Source organism: Bos indicus, chromosome 16 (assembly GCF_029378745.1).
Source record: "Bos indicus isolate NIAB-ARS_2022 breed Sahiwal x Tharparkar chromosome 16, NIAB-ARS_B.indTharparkar_mat_pri_1.0, whole genome shotgun sequence".
NCBI lineage: Eukaryota > Metazoa > Chordata > Mammalia > Artiodactyla > Bovidae > Bos > Bos indicus.
The window spans coordinates 39,884,955-39,903,450 of NC_091775.1; the positions used below are offsets into that span (position 1 = coordinate 39,884,955).

The window sequence follows — 18,496 nt, forward strand, 5'->3', positions numbered from 1 at the left end:
TTTCAGGAACAGATGAAGCAGCAGCAGTGGCAGCAGCAGCAACAGCAGGGTGTGCTTCCGCAGACGGTTCCTTCTCAGCCATCCGGCAGTGCTGTCCCTCCACCACCACACAGACCTCTTTACCAGCCCATGCAGCCTCACCCCCAGCACTTGGCTTCCATGGGTTTTGATCCAAGGTGGCTCATGATGCAGTCATACATGGATCCTCGGATGATATCAGGTAGACCTGCCATGGATATTCCACCCATTCATCCTGGTAAGTTGAAATTGGCATTGTCTCCTGGCTTACTTGCAGTTGTGCAAGTTTAGAGTTTTTCATTTTCCCCACAATTTTGGTCTTACTTCCTTTGAGAGTGAAAATCTAGTAAGAACTTGTATAAGACTTCTTAGTCATAAAATGATATATCATCTTTGAGCACAGAGTAGTTAAATTCCAGTTACTATACCAACAGTGTGGAAGACCAAAATACTGTACTTTCTGTTTTGTGAATATTACTTCAAAAATTTCAGATGGAAAAATTACTATCTTAGTTACAGTATCTATTGTTTGCTGCATTGTTTTCATTCTTTCAGGTGTTTCAGCATTTTAATTTTATGCATATGTTATATATTACAGCTATTTTTTCTGTCATTTACCAGCCTACCACCTGAATTTCCTAATAGGTTAGCTAGAAACAAATAAAATAGCTGTGTTTATCAGAATAAATTCAGATAATCCAGCACCAAGATGGTACAGAGGAAAATTTAGAGGGGATAAAAATATAATCAAGAATTACATCTTGATTTTAAAATTTATACTGAAAAAAATTTTTTAATTTATTTATATTAGTTGGAAACTAATTACTTTACAATATTGTAGTGGTTTTTGCCATACGTTGATATGAATCAGTCATGGGTTTACCTGTGTTTCCCATCCTGAACCCCTCTCCCACCTCCTTCCCCATCCCATCCCTCTGGGTCATCCCAGTGCACCGGCCCTGAGCACCCTGTCTCGTGCATCAAACTTGGACTGGCGATCTGTTTCATATAGAATAGCATTGAAACGTATATTATCATATATGAAAACTTTAAATTTAAGAGACATAATGTATGGCATACTGATCAACTAATTAAATTAATAGAATTTTCTATGGGAAATGTTTTTCTGAAAATTCATCACTTGGTAGTAATTCTCAAAATGTTTAACATGCACAGAGTCGTGATACTTACTATCTGATTTTTATAGGCATTATCTTTTCTTTCCTTTAAAGTAAAATAGACTGTTCTTATGGTTTTGCTTGTGTTGCTTCCTGGATTTTTAAATCTATTTATTTAACAGCAACAATAAAAATCTCATTCACAGAAAAATTCAATTTTCACTGATGATTTTTTGAGTTAATCAGTTTTACTTGCCAAAAGTATTTCTTTAAATATAGAGATGTCCAAATAGTAATTAAGTATTAATCTGGATACTGTATTAACCTGGATACCATGTCTATAATGATTCTGTTTCCTTTGTTTTCTCCCTGCACTCTGATCTTTTTGTGATCTTTTGTGTAGGAATGATTCCTCCTAAGCCACTAATGAGACGAGATCAGATGGAAGGGTCACCAAACAATTCTGAGTCATTTGAGCATTTGGCTCGCTCTGCAAGAGATCATGCGATTTCGCTCTCTGAGCCTCGAATGATGTGGGGGTCAGATCCCTATCCTCATACTGAGCCTCAGCAGGCCACCACTCCCAAGGCAGCAGAAGAACCTGAGGATGTAAGGTAATTATTAAAGTCATTAGCAAGCCAATAGAATATTGTGGGGAAATGAAAACTATGTAGACTCCCTGGAGATCATTCTGACTTAGGATTGAGCCACAGATCTGATTTTCTCCCATTTAATATGCCTTATTTCATTCTAGGATGTATTTTCCTTTGCCCAGCATTTAGTATTAATTGATTAGGGCATTTTGCGACATAGTTCTTTCTGTACCCTTATTTAAATACTGAAATTTAGTGGTAGCTGTCAAAATTGTCAAGATTCTCCTGTACTTGACATATAGTCTGGCTAAAGTGTTGATATAATTCTTCCACTTATTGAGAAATGTTAGACATTTAATTATCAATGTCTTATGGAAGTTTTCTAAGGTCAAGTTAAGGGTAAACACTAATTTACTGTTACTTTGAAGTATCAGACAATTGGTGATCTTCAGTAATTTATAATGATAAGTTTGAGCTTTTGCCCTTTTAAGGAATTTGTTTTATGATGTTTTAAAATTCTGATTCATTGGGAAAGATGGACCTACTCTAGTGTACTCTGGTTATAAGTGAAAATTACCAGTTTTGATAGATAAAACTTTCACATAAGCATGGTCTAAACTTCTTTTTCTCAAGGACTGAGTTTCATTTCTTTTTAATTGAGGGGAGTAGAAACATAACACAATATCTACCCTCCTGTCAAATTTTTAAGTATATAGGACAGTGTTGTTAACTGTAAGCATAACATTGTATAATGGATCTCTAACTTTTTCATCTTGCACAACCAAAATTTTTTACCCATTTCATCACAACTCATTTTCCCCTTCCTCCTACTCCCTGGTAATTACTTCTTTATGGACTAGTTTTATTATATTAATAGTTTATAGTTTTATTATATTAATAGTTTATATAAGTGGGATCATACAGTATTTGTTCTTCTGTGACTGGTTTATTTCATTTAGTGTAATATCCTTATCTATGATGTAGCATATAGCAGGATTTTCTTTCTTTAAACAACATGCTGTTGTATGCATATACATGTTCTTAACCCATTCATCTGCAGTAGACATTTGGGTTGTTTCTATCTCTTGGCTCTTACAAATAATGTTGCACTGAACTTTTTGTAGAGACATAAGGTTCTTTATGATTAGGACCCATTTTTTGTTTTTAAATTGGAGGGATTATTTTGCTGTACATGTACATGTGAAAAAGATTTTTGCTGTGATGGCTATTAATTCTTTGAATTCTCATTATCATAGGCCTGAAGCTCCATTGGATCAGGAACAGATAACTGCTGCCTATCCTGTAGAACATGGTCAGTTAGAGGTTCATCCAAAACCAGACTTTGTCAGAGAATCAAGTGAGACAGACGTACAGAAGTTTTTAAGCAGATCAGTGGAAGACATTAGACCTCGTCATACTGACACAAATAGTCAGTCTACTTGTTTTGATGTACCTGATCAAAAGACTATAACCACTCCTCAAGAAGAGCGAATTTCAGCGGGAGAAAGTCAGCCTGCCAGGAAAAGAAGTGTTTGCCATGGATCTAACCATACTCAAAAATCAGAGGAGCTGAGGAATGAGCCATCTGCAAACATTCCTAAAGTAACTAGCAGAGGTATTGATTCAAAAGAACCAGCAGAAAGGCCAGAGGAAAAACCAAAAAAAGAGGGCTTTATCCGATCTTCTGATGGACCAAAACCTGAGAAATTGTATAAATCTAAATCGGAAACTCGTTGGGGCCCAAGGCCTAGCTCCAACAGAAGAGAAGAAGGTAACGACAGGCCTGTGAGAAGATCAGGTCCTATTAAAAAACCTATACTTAGAGATATGAAAGAAGAACGGGAGCAAAGGAAGGAGAAAGAAGGAGAAAAGGGAGAAAAGGTCACTGAAAAAGTGGTGAAACCTGAAAAGACAGAAAAGAAAGAACCTCTTCCTCCACCACCCGCACCACCTGCAGCACCAGTTCAGCCACAGTCGGTTCCACCACAACCTCAACCAGAACCAGAGAAGCTTCCTTCAGTAGAAACTTCGCCTTCAACTTTGGTACAAAAGCCACCTCAAGATACCGAGAAGCCTTTGGAATCTGTAAGTAGTGTTGAGGTAGAGCCTGCAGTTAAAACCGTAAACCAACAAGCTGTCACAGCACCAATAGTCAAGGAAGAAAAGCAGCCTGAGAAAGTCATCAGCAAAGACCTTGTTACAGAGAGAACTCGACCAGATTCAAGACCAACAGCTAAAAAAGAATCCACTTTACCCCCTAGGACCTACTGGAAAGAAGCTAGAGATAGAGATTGGTTTCCAGATCAGGGATACAGAGGTCGAGGCCGAGGTGAATATTACTCCAGAGGGCGAAGCTACAGAGGCTCTTATGGAGGACGCGGCAGGGGCGGCAGAGGGCACACTCGAGATTATCCTCAGTACAGAGACAGCAAGCCACGAGCAGAGCACGTGGCCCCAGGGCCCCTCAGGCAGCGGGAAGAAAGTGAAACACGGAGTGAGAGCTCGGACTTTGAAGTTGTTCCCAAAAGAAGACGACAGCGAGGTTCAGAGACTGACACAGACAGTGAAATTCATGAAAGTGCAAGTGACAAGGATAGTTTAAGCAAAAGTAAGCTTCCCAAAAGAGAGGAACGGCCTGAAAGCAAAAAACCTATAAAGCCTCAGTCTTCTTTCAAGCCTGAAAATCATGTCCGAATAGATAACAGACCTCTAGAAAAATCTTTTGTAAGGGATGATGATAAATCTAAACCAGGCTTCCTTCCTAAAGGAGAGCCTACAAGGCGAGGCAGAGGGGGAACATTCAGACGTGGTGGAAGAGATCCTGGAGGTCGCCCATCACGCCCTTCTACCTTACGAAGACCTGCTTATCGGGATAATCAGTGGAACCCAAGGCAGACAGAAGCTCCTAAACCAGACAGTGGGGAGCCACCAAGGAGACACGAGCAGTTTATCCCTATCCCAGCAGATAAACGGCCTCCAAAATTTGAACGAAAATTTGACCCAGCTAGAGAGAGGCCCCGAAGGCAGCGTCCTACGCGACCACCAAGGCAAGATAAACCTCCCCGATTTAGACGACTAAGGGAGAGGGAGGCTGCTTCAAAAACCAATGAGGTGGCAGTGCCCACAAATGGCACAGTTAATAATGTGGTTCAGGAACCAGTTAACAGTGCTGGGGATATTTCTGGGAATAAGACACCGGACTTATCTAACCAGAACTCTTCAGATCAGGCAAATGAAGAATGGGAAACAGCCTCTGAAAGCAGTGATTTCAATGAGAGGCGTGAGAGGGATGAAAAAAAAAATGCTGATTTGAATGCTCAAGTGGTGGTAAAGACGGGAGAGAATGTTGTACCTCCAAAGAGGGAAATAGCAAAGAGAAGTTTTTCTAGTCAGCGGCCTGGCATAGATCGCCAGAATCGGCGTGGTAACAGTGGTCCACCCAAATCCGGAAGGAATTTCTCAGGTCCTAGGAATGAAAGGAGAAGTGGCCCACCATCAAAAGGTGGAAAGCGAGGGTGAGTATTTTATGTTACCTATAATTACTTTTGCATCTTTTGGCGGGGGCAGGCGGTGGGGGTCTGGGGTATGCTACTCAGCTTGTGGCATCTTAATTCCCCAGCCAGGAATTGAACCAAGGCCCTTGGCAGTGGAAGCTCAGGGTCCGCGAATGGCTGCTTTTGCACCTTTAGAGAAACTAAAAGTATACTTCTTGGTTGAACTATGCAAAGGCATCAGTCTATAGAGGATCAAGACAGTCTTCTCCTGTAGGTGGTTTTTTTTTTTTTCTATTCTAAAAGTGTAAGAGTGCTTGAGAAAGAGGTTGTTAGTGGATCACAGAAGTCCTTGCCTATTGTTCAGTTCAGTTCAGTCGCTCAGTCGTGTCCTACTCTTTGCGACCCCATGAATTGCAGCATCTCCCAAAAGAGTCCTGTTAGAAATTTGTAGCTTTGGGAAAATCAACACACCCAAGAACAGGACATATACAATGTCTTCCATTTGGTAGATCATCTTACTAATGATGAGTAGCCTGCCTTTCTTGATTTCTCTCTGGAAAACTGTGGTGCTCACAGGTGTCCTCTGGGACTTAAATTAGTATGTTGTAATCATATTCAGTCCCTCTGTACTGGTTTCTAGAGAGTGAATGTTGAAATTTAAGGATACATTATATTCCCTCTCAAGTTGCAAACCTACAGTAAACCATCTAGCTTACAGAGAGGCCTAGAAAGCAAAGTCCTACCCCACCACCAGGGCCACCAGTAACACAAATAGCATTTGGCCTGTTCTTTTTAAATATTAAAATGCTGATTATAGTAAATTATTTTTTAGTACTAAGAAAATTATAAAGTAGCATTATTTCTAGTTTTAAATCTAGGCTCTGGTACTTCTATTTGTATAAATTCTCTGCTTCATCACCAGTAAAATGAGGAGAAAGCAGCAGAACTTTAAAAATGTGTGACGATTCCGTGACATGAAATTTATGAAACAATGTAACACCTGGTATATAGTCAGCAACTATTATTATGGTGTGCCCATTTTTTAAAAAAAACAAATTCCCAGATTTGCAGCCTGAGCTGATAAGAAATTTATACAGACAAAATATTATCTTAATCTGTATTGGTTAGATACACTTAGCATGTCAGGTTACCATATCAGTCAGTAAGAAATATTTTCACTTCCTGATAATGTAGAAAAAGTTCCAGGAAAGTAATACTACCAAGTTGTGTTAATTGAGTACCAGTTTAACACAGAATTTAAACCTCCCTTTAAAAGTCAAAAGAATAGGATAATATATATAGTTACATTAACAATGTAGTTGTTGACTATAACCAAGCTATTTGAATTTCAAGTAGTAATACTCAAGGTTTCAGCTACTTTAGCAAGTCTTTTGTACCATATACATGGTAGCAACTTGAACCTGCAGACATAGCAGTTACTGGCTATAGATTAATGTTTTCTAAGTGTCACATTTAGAAGAAATGAATTCATAGTTCACATGTTTGAGATCATGGTTTTTGTCAGGCTCTTGATAAGCTTTTATCTTGAGTAATACTATAGATTGAGCTGAAAATGAATTGATAAGCCCATTTTTCATGGTGTATGTTCTTGAAGTTTTTATAAAATGAACCCAAGAAAAGAATTTGTTAACAGGAAAAAACCCTGTAGAAATATTTTTGGTTTGTGAAGTGAATTGTTTCCATATTAAAACTGGTTTTTAAAATGTTTATATATATATATATGTATGTATGTGTATAAATCTGATTGAACTTTTAAAACAAAGACTTGTAAGCATAGAATTCTTTACACTTTTTTTTCATATACCGCCCTCTTGTGGAGAAGATCCACCCGTGAATACTTTGGACTAGCTTAGATCACAGAAATTTTCTGCTATGAACAATGTCGATTAGCTTATTTATAAACATAATGAACACAGTAAGAATAGACACAGTTAAGAACCTTCAGGGAATAATTAGAATTCTAGAATTTAATTGCTGGAAAGAACTCTGAGGAGCTAGTCTTATTTCCTGTATTGGGAAGCTCCATCTTAGTAAAGTTGTACCCAACAATAATCACTAAGGCATTTCTATCCCACTGTTACTTCTTCTTAGATTGAACTTTAGAAACTGCCACTAAGGGCATTTTTCTTTTGATCAAGTATATGGAGACAGTGGGCTTCCCAGGTTGTTCAGTGGTAAAGAATTCACCTGCCAATGCAGGAGATGCAAGAGACACAGGTTTGATCCCTGGTTTGGGAAGTAGAAAATGGCAACCCACTCCAGTATTCTTGCCTGGAAAATTCCATGGACAGGTGAGCCTGGCGGGCTACAGTCTATGGAGTCAAAAAAGAGTCGGTTATGACTGAGCAGCTAAGCCACACGCCACACACACATGTGGAGTTAGTAATAAAATCTCAGATTATTGTTTTGTAGGCCATTTGATGACCAGTCGGCAGGCACAAGTGGTGCTGATCCTGTCAATGGCAGCTCTGCACACCATCAAGAAGGAGCACCTAATGGTACAGGACAGAAGAACTCCAAAGATTCTACTGGGAAAAAAAGAGAAGACCCCAAACCAGGCCCTAAGAAACCCAAAGAGAAAGTGGATGCGTTGTCACAGTTTGATCTCAACAACTATGCAAGTGCGTTTCAGATCACCTTTGTCTGTCTGTCTGTTGTCTGTCTGTCCATCTGTTACATTTAAGTAGATACTATAAATAAATAAGTCATCAAAAAAAGAAAGTTGGACTTCAAGGTAGACATAGAGACTGATGATGAATCACAGATAGAGCTCTAATTGAAATAACACCTTTTACCATACCTGTGAGTGCTCGATAAAATTCTAGTTAAAGATAATCCACAGTTTCACTTTTCTTAAGAAAGTAAATTAACCACTCTTCCTTGCTAAACGGATGTGGGGGGACACACAGAAATTCAAATGAAGATGCTTTGTATATATGCTGTGTTTGAAAAGAGAGAAGTGTTAACCTCAATGAATTATGACCTTGAGAAAATTGGTATCTAAGATACGGTAAACACAGAATAAATAATAGGATGGGAGGTAGTGTTGCTGTAGATAAATACTTTCAGAAAGCCATGGAGTGATGGGATGTCAAATGTGAAGGATAACACAGCCAGAAGGAAATGCATGATGAAGACGTTAACAAGGAATCTCTAAGAGTAGACACTTACACAGACGAATATTGGTATTTCCCATTCATTCAGATGAGACTTAAGCTCAAAATACTAAGTAAGATTGAGACTAGATAGTAGTAATGGGAAACTGGTTAGGTACTGTTGTTGTTGCATATTAGAGATGTTGATAAGAGTTTTCTTTCATCTAGTTAATGGTTGTTTATACATATTCAATTTGATTCAGGCCCAGGACCTTGACATTATTATTTATAGACCAGCTATTTTCAAAACGGGGTCTTTAGACCGTCATCATCACCTGGAAGTTTGTGAGAAAAACAAAATCTTAGGCCCTACCCCAGGTCTACTGAATCAGAAACTCTTGGCATGTGAAGCAATCTGTGTTTTAACAAGTTCTCCAGGGGATTCTAATTCCATTGCACACAAACTTGAGAGCGAATTCTGGACTATCATTTTAGGATTCGTGTGGAAAAGAAAGAATCATAACTGTATGTTTTAAGAATGTTTAGATTCTTTAGAACTGTGGTTCTTAACAGGGATGATTCTGTACCCTAGGGGCATATGACAATTTCTAGAGACATTTTTGGTGTTGCAGCTGGTGGCTAGATGTTACTGGCATTTGTATATTTATATATATGTATATATTTGTCAGCCTCAGGTTTTAGCTACAGCACGTGGGCTTCTCTCAGGTTGTGGTGCACCGTCTCTAGAGCTCGAGGTCTCAGTAGTTGGTGGTACACAGGCTTAGTTGCTCCTTGACCTGTGGGATATTAGTTCTCTGACCAGGGATTGAACCACGTCCCCTGCACTGGAAGGTGGATTCTTAACCACTGGGCCTCCAGAAAAGTCACCTACTGACATATTCGTGGGTTTAGGCCCAGAAATGCTGCTAAATGTTTTATAGTGCACAGAACAGCTAACTCACAATGTTAACAGTGCTAAAGTTAGAAAGCTTTGATTTAAAGTAAATCCATAGGAAATTTGGATGCCTGTGTGGTCCATGAGAAGAGAGACTAGCATCCATCTAGACATCACATTTGGAAAATGACAAGTGAAGATAACAGAAGTCCACAGAACATGGCAGATTTGTCTTCTCAAATATTTGTTTACTAGTTTTTCCAAACAACTTCTGGAATATATTTGCAAAGTATTATTAAGACAATATAAAAAGGTAAGTATTGTTTCTGAATTTATAATGAAAATTGAGCTATTAGTTTTAACTTGTTGAAGTTTTGTGTTTGTTTTTTTTTTTTACAACATTTAAAAAATTATTTTTGGCTGTGCTGTGTCTTCATTGCTACAAACACCAGCTTCTCATTGTGATGGCTTCTCATATTGCAGAGCACAGCCTCTAGGCACACGGCTTTAGTAGTTGTGGGGCACTAGTTTAGTTGCCCCACGACATGTGGAATCTTCCTGGACCAAGGATCAAACACGTGTGCCCTGCCTTGGCAGGCGACCTCTCAGCCACTGGACCACCAGAGAAGTCCTTTAATTAATTTTGAGTGATCTTTAGGTTCTTTAAAATAATCTAAATTTCCTAAAATTAGTTCCAAATGTTACATAGCACCAGACAAGAACGTGGTGTTGATCACAAAGTATTGTTCTCATGTCCATAAATGCTTTACACAGTTGAGTGAACTATTCAAAAGGTTTATAAAGGAGCTCTTAGGCAAGAAAATGAAAATAATTAGTGATGGTATGACTATGAGGACAAGCTTTACACACACTTTCTAGTTTAAGTGAAAAACCAAGACAAATTTAGAATTATGAAGAGGTCTCTTGGAGTGCATAACACCCTTTGAAATGTTGAACTAAAACCTTGCATTGAGGTAAGCATATGCTCTGTTTTACACAGTTAATTTCATAAAGGATTTAAAACACAAATAGAAGTGCCACAGATAAATCAGAATCAATGTTTTTCCTTTTAAATCAGATTTTTATTAAACAGACTAACAGTAATAGGTTTGTAAAGAGTGAAAGCCAATCTTAGTATTTTTTTCCCCTGTCAGTATTTCTATGAATGTGAATTTTTAGCTATTTAAAAAGAACTGTTTGCAGGTAGATTCCCTTTGGTCTACTCTGGGTCATATTCTCTTGGCAACCCCCGCAAGTTATCACCGTTCTGAATTGTATGTATATCATTGCCAAGCAATTTTTAGTTATGTGTTCCCCAATCACAACATAGTATAGGACTTTATGGTGCAGTGGATAGGAATCTGCCTGCCAGTGCAGAGAACTTGGGTTCAATCCCGGGTCTGGAAAAATCCGACATGCCCTGGAGCAACTAAGCCCATGCACAACAACTACTGAAGCCCTCATAGGGCCTGTGCTCCACAACCAAAGAACAGCGCCTGTTCTCCATAGCGAGAGAAAGCCCACACACAGCAACAAAAGACCTAGTGCAACCAAAAAATTACAATAAATTCATTAATTATATTAAAAAAGAATCCCTGCTTTAAAAAACCCCATATATTTATATTGTTTGCAAAATTAATTTATTTGAATTGCCTCACCCGTTTCTTAAATTCATTGTGTAAGCTTTATACCTGCAACCCAAAATCATATCACCTGGACTGTTTTTATTTTTCTTTTAAATGTTAATGGGTCTAAATTTCTTATACTGACTAGAATGTATAGGGTAATTTAACAAGGTAGAATAATTGTTCGGAGAAGGCAATGGCACCCCACTCCGGTACTCCTGCCTGGAGAATCCCATGGACGGAGGAGCCTGGAAGGCTGCGGTCCATGGGGTTGCTGAGGGTTGGGCACGACTGAGCGACTTCACTTTCATTTTTCACTTTCATGCATTGGAGAAGGAAATGGCAACCCACTCCAGTGGTCTTGCCTGGAGAATCCCAGGGACGGGGGAGCCTGGTGGGCTGCCGTCTATGGGGTCGCACAGAGTCGGACACGACTGAAGTGACTTAGCCATAGCAGCAAAATAATTCTTAGACAATGCATTGAAAGTGTATCTTGAATTGTTCTTCTGCTGTACATACATTATGATATATGTACATCTATATCACTTTACATTCCCATGGAACTTTAACATATTTCATGTTTTTAACAGCTCCACATTGTAGACAATAGTCTACATAAACTAAAGGCATTAAGAATCAAAAGAGCAGCTTGGCTTGTCAGTAGCATGTTGTTAGCAAATCAGCCTCTTAGAGCTTATTGCGTCCTTTGAAAAGGGGAAACAATAGTAATGCCCACTTCTTAGAATGGTTAGATGCAAATAAGATAAAAGTGCTAACATAGATCTTCATAGCACGATACACATCTTGAGACCAGGAGAGGTAAAGTGATTTGACTATAAGATAAAAGACTTTTGATTTTTCTTTTTTAAAAAAAAGGCATTACCACTTCATTGCTTAAGGGAAAAAAAGATGTATACCATTCATAGCAGGTAGTTTTAGGGCTTGATTTATCTATGAAACCTTCAAATTTTAGTAATGGCTATTTTATGGTGTGGGAAATGGGTTATTTTATGAATTATAAGTATTGGATTTTTGCCTTTTTTATTTTATTCCAATCATTATTGGAATAAACGTTTCTGTTTTATCTTTTCAATTGAAAAAAATTTCACTTTAAATCTTATTCTATTCCTATAGGTGTTGTTATAATTGATGACCATCCTGAAGTAACAGTAGTTGAAGACCCCCAGTCAAATTTGAATGATGATGGTTTTACTGAAGTGGTATCTAAAAAACAGCAGAAGCGTTTACAGGATGAAGAACGCCGAAAGAAGGAAGAACAAATAATACAGGTTTAGTGTTTCAATTTGTTGCTGCTAATTTGGATTATTGCCCAAAATATACTAGGAAATGGTTGAGGTTTCTTCCCACCTTTAAGGTCAGGGCTGTATTTATTATTCAAGTGCTGAGAATGACCTGATCTTTTCACAACTTTAAACTGTTTTTAACCGCAGTGAGATCAGTTTTAAATAAAATGTAATTACTGTATCTCACTATCTGCCTTAGAGAAGATCATCTTCATTTCAGAGCAACGTATTTGCCCCATCTTACTTCATTGCAGTGTTAAAAGTTTTTAAATCATGGAAATCTAATGAACACAACTGCCATGATCTCTAATAACTTGCAGATTCATGACCTAAACCAATTTCTCTTATAATCTAAATTAGTTTATTTAAATGCATAGTATGAATCACAGTAAGTTAAATTTTTCTTTTTATCGACCCATACACCCATTTTGCTAAATGCTGAACTAGTATAAACATAAATAGAGCACGTGGGTCACAGTGATAAAGAGCCCTAATAGATTAGAAAGTTCTAAAACAGGAAGCACTGTAAAAATCCTATCTGTGTGATAATATTGAGTTTAATTGAGCATAGTCCTCGAACTAGATATTTTCCGAAGTCATTTATTGTTACTGTGTTTTAAGAAGGTAAATTAGTGCATACATTCTATATAGCATAACACCCACCAACACTCTCAGAATTAATGTTTTTGTGGCAAACATCAGTTGAGTGGAACCAATAATTTTTTGTCAGGTAGAGTCCGATTTTGCTGCCAAATGAAATTAGTGCAAATTTACTTAATTTCTTTAATTTCAGAATTGTGAAAAGAGCTTGTGGACCTGTGTATCAAGAATATACGTTTTTTCCCCTATAGCATATTGGCTTCTCATAATTTAAAGTCTCATTAGCAACCTTGATGTTTTTATTTTATTGAGTAGGTATTTTGTAAAGGAACTAAATTAGCAGTAGGTAACTTTGTTGGAAGATCTGTTCATGAACATTTCAGCAATGTTATTGACACAAATGATTCCTGCAAATTTTTTAAGGTCTGGAATAAAAAGAATGCAAATGAAAAGGGAAGAAATCAGACTTCTAAGCTCCCACCAAGATTTGCCAAAAAACAGGCTACAGGAACCCAGCAAGTACAGCCTCCAGCTTCAGCTCTAACCTCAGCTCCGGGTCCAGGGTCAACTTCAGCTCCAGTTCCAGCCACAACCCCAGCTCCAGTTCCAGCCTCAACCCCAGCTCCCCTTCTAGCATCACCCGTAGCTTCTGTTCCAGCCCCTACTACAGTCCCAGTCTTAACCTCCACCTCAGCTCCACTCCCAGCCTTAGCCTCAGCCTCAGTTCCAGTTCCAGCCTCCACCCCAACTACAGCAATAGCCTCTTCTCCAGCTCCGGCTCCAACCCCAATCCTCGCCTCAGCTTCCTCTCCAGCCTCTGTCCCCATTCTTACCTCAGCCTCAATTCCCATCCTTGCTTCAGCCCTAGCACCAGCTTCAGCTCCACCTCCAGCCATCTCAGCCGCAGCTGTCCCTGCCTCAGCCCCGACAGCCCCAACCTCAGCCCCAGCCTCAGCCCCAACCCCCACCCTAGTCCAAGTCCCAGTCCCAGCTCCCACTGCCCCAGGTCAGACGCAGGGACAGACTCACAAACCAGTCCAAAGTCCACTACAGACTACAACACAATCTTCGAAACAGCCACCTCCTTCAATTAGACTACCTTCAGCTCAGACACCTAATGGCACAGATTATGTAGCCACAGGAAAACCCATCCAGACCTCTCAGTCACATGGCACTCTTACAGCTGAATTATGGGAGAACAAGGTGGCCCCACCAGCTGTGCTGAATGACATTTCTAAGAAATGTAAGTGTGCAACAGAGAAGTGAGGGGTGGGGAATGGTGTGGGAATTGAGAGTTTGTTTTCAATTTTATTTATAAACTCACGGGTTTTTTTCTAGCCATCTCTTTTTTTATTAGTAGGAAGCAATAACAGTAATCTGTAATCTTAGCTTCCTTTCTTAAAACCTTTATTTCTAAGTCAAGTGTGTTAAACTTTTAACAGCCATATTTTATGGACACAACTTTTTGTTGATAAAACAATGTACAGTTTTTTGGGGGAATCATTTATTTTGGTGTGCAAGAATCTCTTTAAATACCATGTGAAAAGTCACTTTTTTATGGTCTAGCTACCATTAAAAAAAGAAAGGGTTAAATGGATCATGAATTATTAACCTCTAAATTTTAATGGTCGTATTTCCTGTGACTTCTTTTCAGTAGGTCCCATTAGTCCACCACAGCCACCTTCTGTCAGTGCGTGGAATAAGCCCCTAACATCATTTGGATCAGCTACTTCATCAGAGGTAGGAGCAGATTTAGTAATGGCTTTTGTGGGGCTATTGTGGCAGTTTCCTTAAAACAGTTACTCAAACTTTGGCCTGTATCAGAATCACTTGGAGAGCTTAATTCCTGATTCTTAGTCTGCAAAAAACACCTTCCACTAATCTTGTATTTTAGATTCAGTTTCAGTGTGACCTCTTAAGGACCTTTTTCTAAGTGATTTAACCATATTTTAATTGTTGCACATCTTTTATCTAAACTTGTTACTTATTTTCTTTATCCATTATAGTGCAGATTCTGCAAGTTAGATTGGTAGTGTCTGCCTAGATCAGTGCCTAGCACAAACAAGGTGTTACATAAATTAGAAGTTTAAAAGATAATTCCTAGGGTGTGTGCACTCCATTACCAATCACGAAGTGCTTTCATGTATATTAATTTTTGTTTTCAGAGCAGAAGTGGGTGACACTGGAATTCCTGTCTTTTTTCTGCTCCTCCATTAATTTATTCATCTATTTGTTGCTGTATTTGTTTACATTTTTTTTAATGATTTTTTACATTTAAGTTGAGGGTGTGATTTGTCCTACAGTTCAGGGCAATTAAAGCCAGAACTTTAAAACTTATGTCTTGCCCTAGTTTTTATTTTATCAGTTGTTTTCTAATACAGATCAGTAGTAGTTAAAGGAATGCTGCTGCTGCTGCTGCTAAGTTGCTTCAGTCGTGTCCGACTCTGTGCGACCCCATAGACGGCAGCCCACCAGGCCCCGCCGTCCCTGGGATTCTCCAGGCAAGAACACTGGAGTGGGTTGCCATTTCCTCCTCCAATGCATGAAAGTGAAAAGTGAAAGTCAAGTCGCTCAGTCATGTCCGACTGTTAGCAACTCCATGGACTGCAGCCTACCAGGCTCCTCTGTCCATGGGATTTTCCAGGCAAGAGTACTGGAGTGGGGTGCCATTGCCTTCTCCCAGTTAAAGGAATACTTTCTTAAATTTAACCAATGTCAGTTATGGGACTTTTCAGATGGCGCTATAGTAAATAACTTGCCTTCCAATGCAGGAGATATAAGAGACACGGGCTCAGTCTCTGGGTCGGAAGGATCCCCTGGAAAAGGCCATGGCAACCCACTCCAATATTCTTGCCTGGAGAATTCCATGGACAGAGGAGCCTGGTGGGTTATAGTCCATGGGGTCGCAAAGAGTTGGACATGACTGAAGTGACTAGCATGCATGCATTTCAATTAATCTCAATTAGATGTAGATTGCTTTAAACCTTCTGTTGTACTTTTAAAATTTGTAGTATTACATAAATCATTCAGTCAAATTTGAACTGTACTTTGAAGCAAGTTTTTAAATGTTCTTTTACTAGGGAACAAAGAATAGTCAAGAAAGTGGAGTTGAAATTGGAATTGACACAATTCAGTTTGGTGCTCCAGCTTCAAATGGGAATGAAAATGAAATTGTTCCTGTGCTTTCGGAAAAAACTACCGACAAAATATCTGAACCTAAAGAACAACGGCAGAAGCAACCACGGGCAGGCCCTATCAAAGCCCAGAAGGTAAATACTGTTCGTGTTCCACATACAATTGTATGAAAGCCACTAACATATAAGGAGAATAAATAGGTTTTTTAATTGGATTTAATTTCAGTGAAATGTCTTTGATCATGACGTGTTTTTGTCATAAATGTTGAATTTAGCTTCCAGATTTGAGTCCAGTTGAAAACAAAGAACATAAACCTGGTCCTATTGGAAAGGAACGTTCATTAAAAAATAGAAAAGTAAAAGATGCCCAACAGGTGGAGCCAGAAGGACAAGAGAAACCAAGTCCTGCTACAGTCAGAAGTACAGATCCTGTGACAACAAAGGAAACCAAAGCAGTTTCAGAAATGTCTACTGAAATAGGAACAATGATCTCAGTTTCATCCACAGAATATGGTACTAATGTGAAGGTAAGCAACAGGCAGTGATTACCAATTCAGTTGATGCAAGCCAGGTCTAACATGAATGGGGAAAACAGCAGCAACATACTTTTGGTTTTTTTTGGTTCAGGCATATAATTCTGTAGCTTATGTGGGTTATTATTTCTACAGAGATTTTATTTCATGGTGTGCATATGTGATCTAAAATTCCTTACAGTAAATTATTTCTTTCTGTGGAAACTAACTCTTAATTCTGGACTACTGAGTAGTTTAAAGTGAAAAAATATTTACACAAGACTAGAATGCTTTTTTGGAGAAAGCAATGGAAAATCCCATGGACAGAGGAGTCTGGTAGGCTGCAGTCCATGGGGTCGCTAAGAGTCGGACATGACTGAGTGACTTCACTTTCACTTTTCACTTTCATCATTGGAGAGGGAAATGGCAACCCACTCCAGTGTTCTTGCCTGGAGAATCCCAGGGATGGGGGAGCCTGGTGGGCTGCTGTCTATGGGGTCGCACAGAGTCGGACACGACTGAAGCAACTTAGCAGCAGCAGCAGAATGCTTTTAAGTAAGTTTATAGACTTTGAAAGAATTGCTGCATATTTCTTTTTATTTTGTTAATAGAGTTATAATGGACCCCCTCCTTATCTTGCACACTAATGAGATTCTGAGGTTAGGAAATAACATTAATTTAGTAACTCTGGGTACTAAGAAAAGGAAAAGGAAATGGCAACCCCCTCCAGTACTCTTGCCTGGAAAATTCCATGGACGGAGGAGCCTGGTAGGTTACAGTCTATGGGGTCGCAAAGAGTTGGACACAATTGAGCGACTTCACAAGCCAAAGTAACTCCAGTATAGCCAGTTTTCTTCCAGAGTTGGAACAAGTCTGTTTCATTGGTTGAGCACCAGAGGAATGACTGACTTGCATTTAGGGTCTACATTGAATGGAAAAATGCATGTCTTTAAAAATACTCATTAAGGCAAGATAACACTGAGTGACTTATGGGGACTGACACTTGTGGGAGTTTTCTATCTGCCATTTGGTGTTCACTCTGGAACATATGCTCACTGAAAAGAAAGATGGATGGAACCTTTTATGTTACTTGAATATTCTTCTCTTTTTAATTGCCGTGCAACTTAGTTCATGGAGGTGAAAAGCTCATGTGATCTGACTCTACCATGTTTAAAGGAGAGATTCATGATGATAAACACAGAGTTTATCCTAAAATCTAATTATGACAACTAAGATCTTGACATTCATTATCCATGTTTTATTTTGAAGAAAACAAAAAATCAGTAGTTGAAAGTAAGCTATAGATTTGAGTATAAGAACCACACAGAGTTATTTTAGAAATCCACAGAAATAAATATTTGGTACTGTTGACAGCCTCCTATATTGCAGTATATATTTTAAATTTATAGGACTCTAGCAATGGTTGAAATGTGGTAGGTCCATGTTTGTTTTATCCCACTGTTGGTCTCTAAGATTTGAGTGTTAAGGTTTGGTATACTCTCCTGCTTTCTTCCAAAATAACTTTACAGCTGTTAGGCTGCCATTAGAAAGTGACTAACTCAATTTAAAACTTTTTTTTTTTTCTCTCTCTTACAACTCCACAGGAGTCTGTAACAGACTATACTACACCTTCTTCCTCTCTGCCTAACACTGTGGCTACTAATAATGCAAAGATGGAGGATACTTTGGTTAATAATGTAAGTAATCAACTGGAGATGTGGCAGGTTTGGATAGGAACCTGGCTATTGTTACCTAAGAGTTGGCAGTAAGTTTGTATTTGGGAGCACTGTAATGTAATTAGAGGAAATAGTCAAAGCTGAGTTCTTTTTCCCCTGAAAATCATCACTTTAATATCCAGGCTTGTGATGCTTAGGCTTGATTTCATATGTACTAATCCTGTTAACCTGGTTTTGGTAAAAAAATTTTATTCTTAGTTTTCACATTCTACTGATTCAGCATTTAATTTTGTTGGTAATTTTGTTCTTAAATGGCACCTTTTTATAATGCTGTGAAAGGCCGTTCACTTAAAACAAAAAGACGATTATTACTGAAGATTTATGTGTTTCTTTTTTAATTTGAAAAATGGT

At 38.6% G+C, this 18,496-nt stretch overlaps 1 protein-coding gene across 13 annotated transcripts in view; it reads left to right on the forward strand.

Moving 5' to 3' along the window:
• The window catches only part of PRRC2C (proline rich coiled-coil 2C), a 95,564-nt gene that overhangs the window by 50,690 nt on the left and 26,378 nt on the right, over nt 1-18,496 (forward strand). For 12 of the 13 annotated variants that reach the window (XM_070768156.1, XM_070768150.1, XM_070768160.1 and 9 more), the window contains exons 14-23: nt 7-256; nt 1,540-1,750; nt 2,986-5,244; nt 7,657-7,865; nt 11,994-12,148; nt 13,187-14,006; nt 14,418-14,503; nt 15,844-16,032; nt 16,173-16,424; nt 18,014-18,106. In XM_070768156.1, coding sequence (XP_070624257.1) covers nt 7-256; nt 1,540-1,750; nt 2,986-5,244; nt 7,657-7,865; nt 11,994-12,148; nt 13,187-14,006; nt 14,418-14,503; nt 15,844-16,032; nt 16,173-16,424; nt 18,014-18,106 — 4,524 coding nt within the window. The remainder of the gene's footprint in view (nt 1-6; nt 257-1,539; nt 1,751-2,985; nt 5,245-7,656; nt 7,866-11,993; nt 12,149-13,186; nt 14,007-14,417; nt 14,504-15,843; nt 16,033-16,172; nt 16,425-18,013; nt 18,107-18,496) is intronic. The other variant, XM_070768151.1, reaches the window with a different exon arrangement.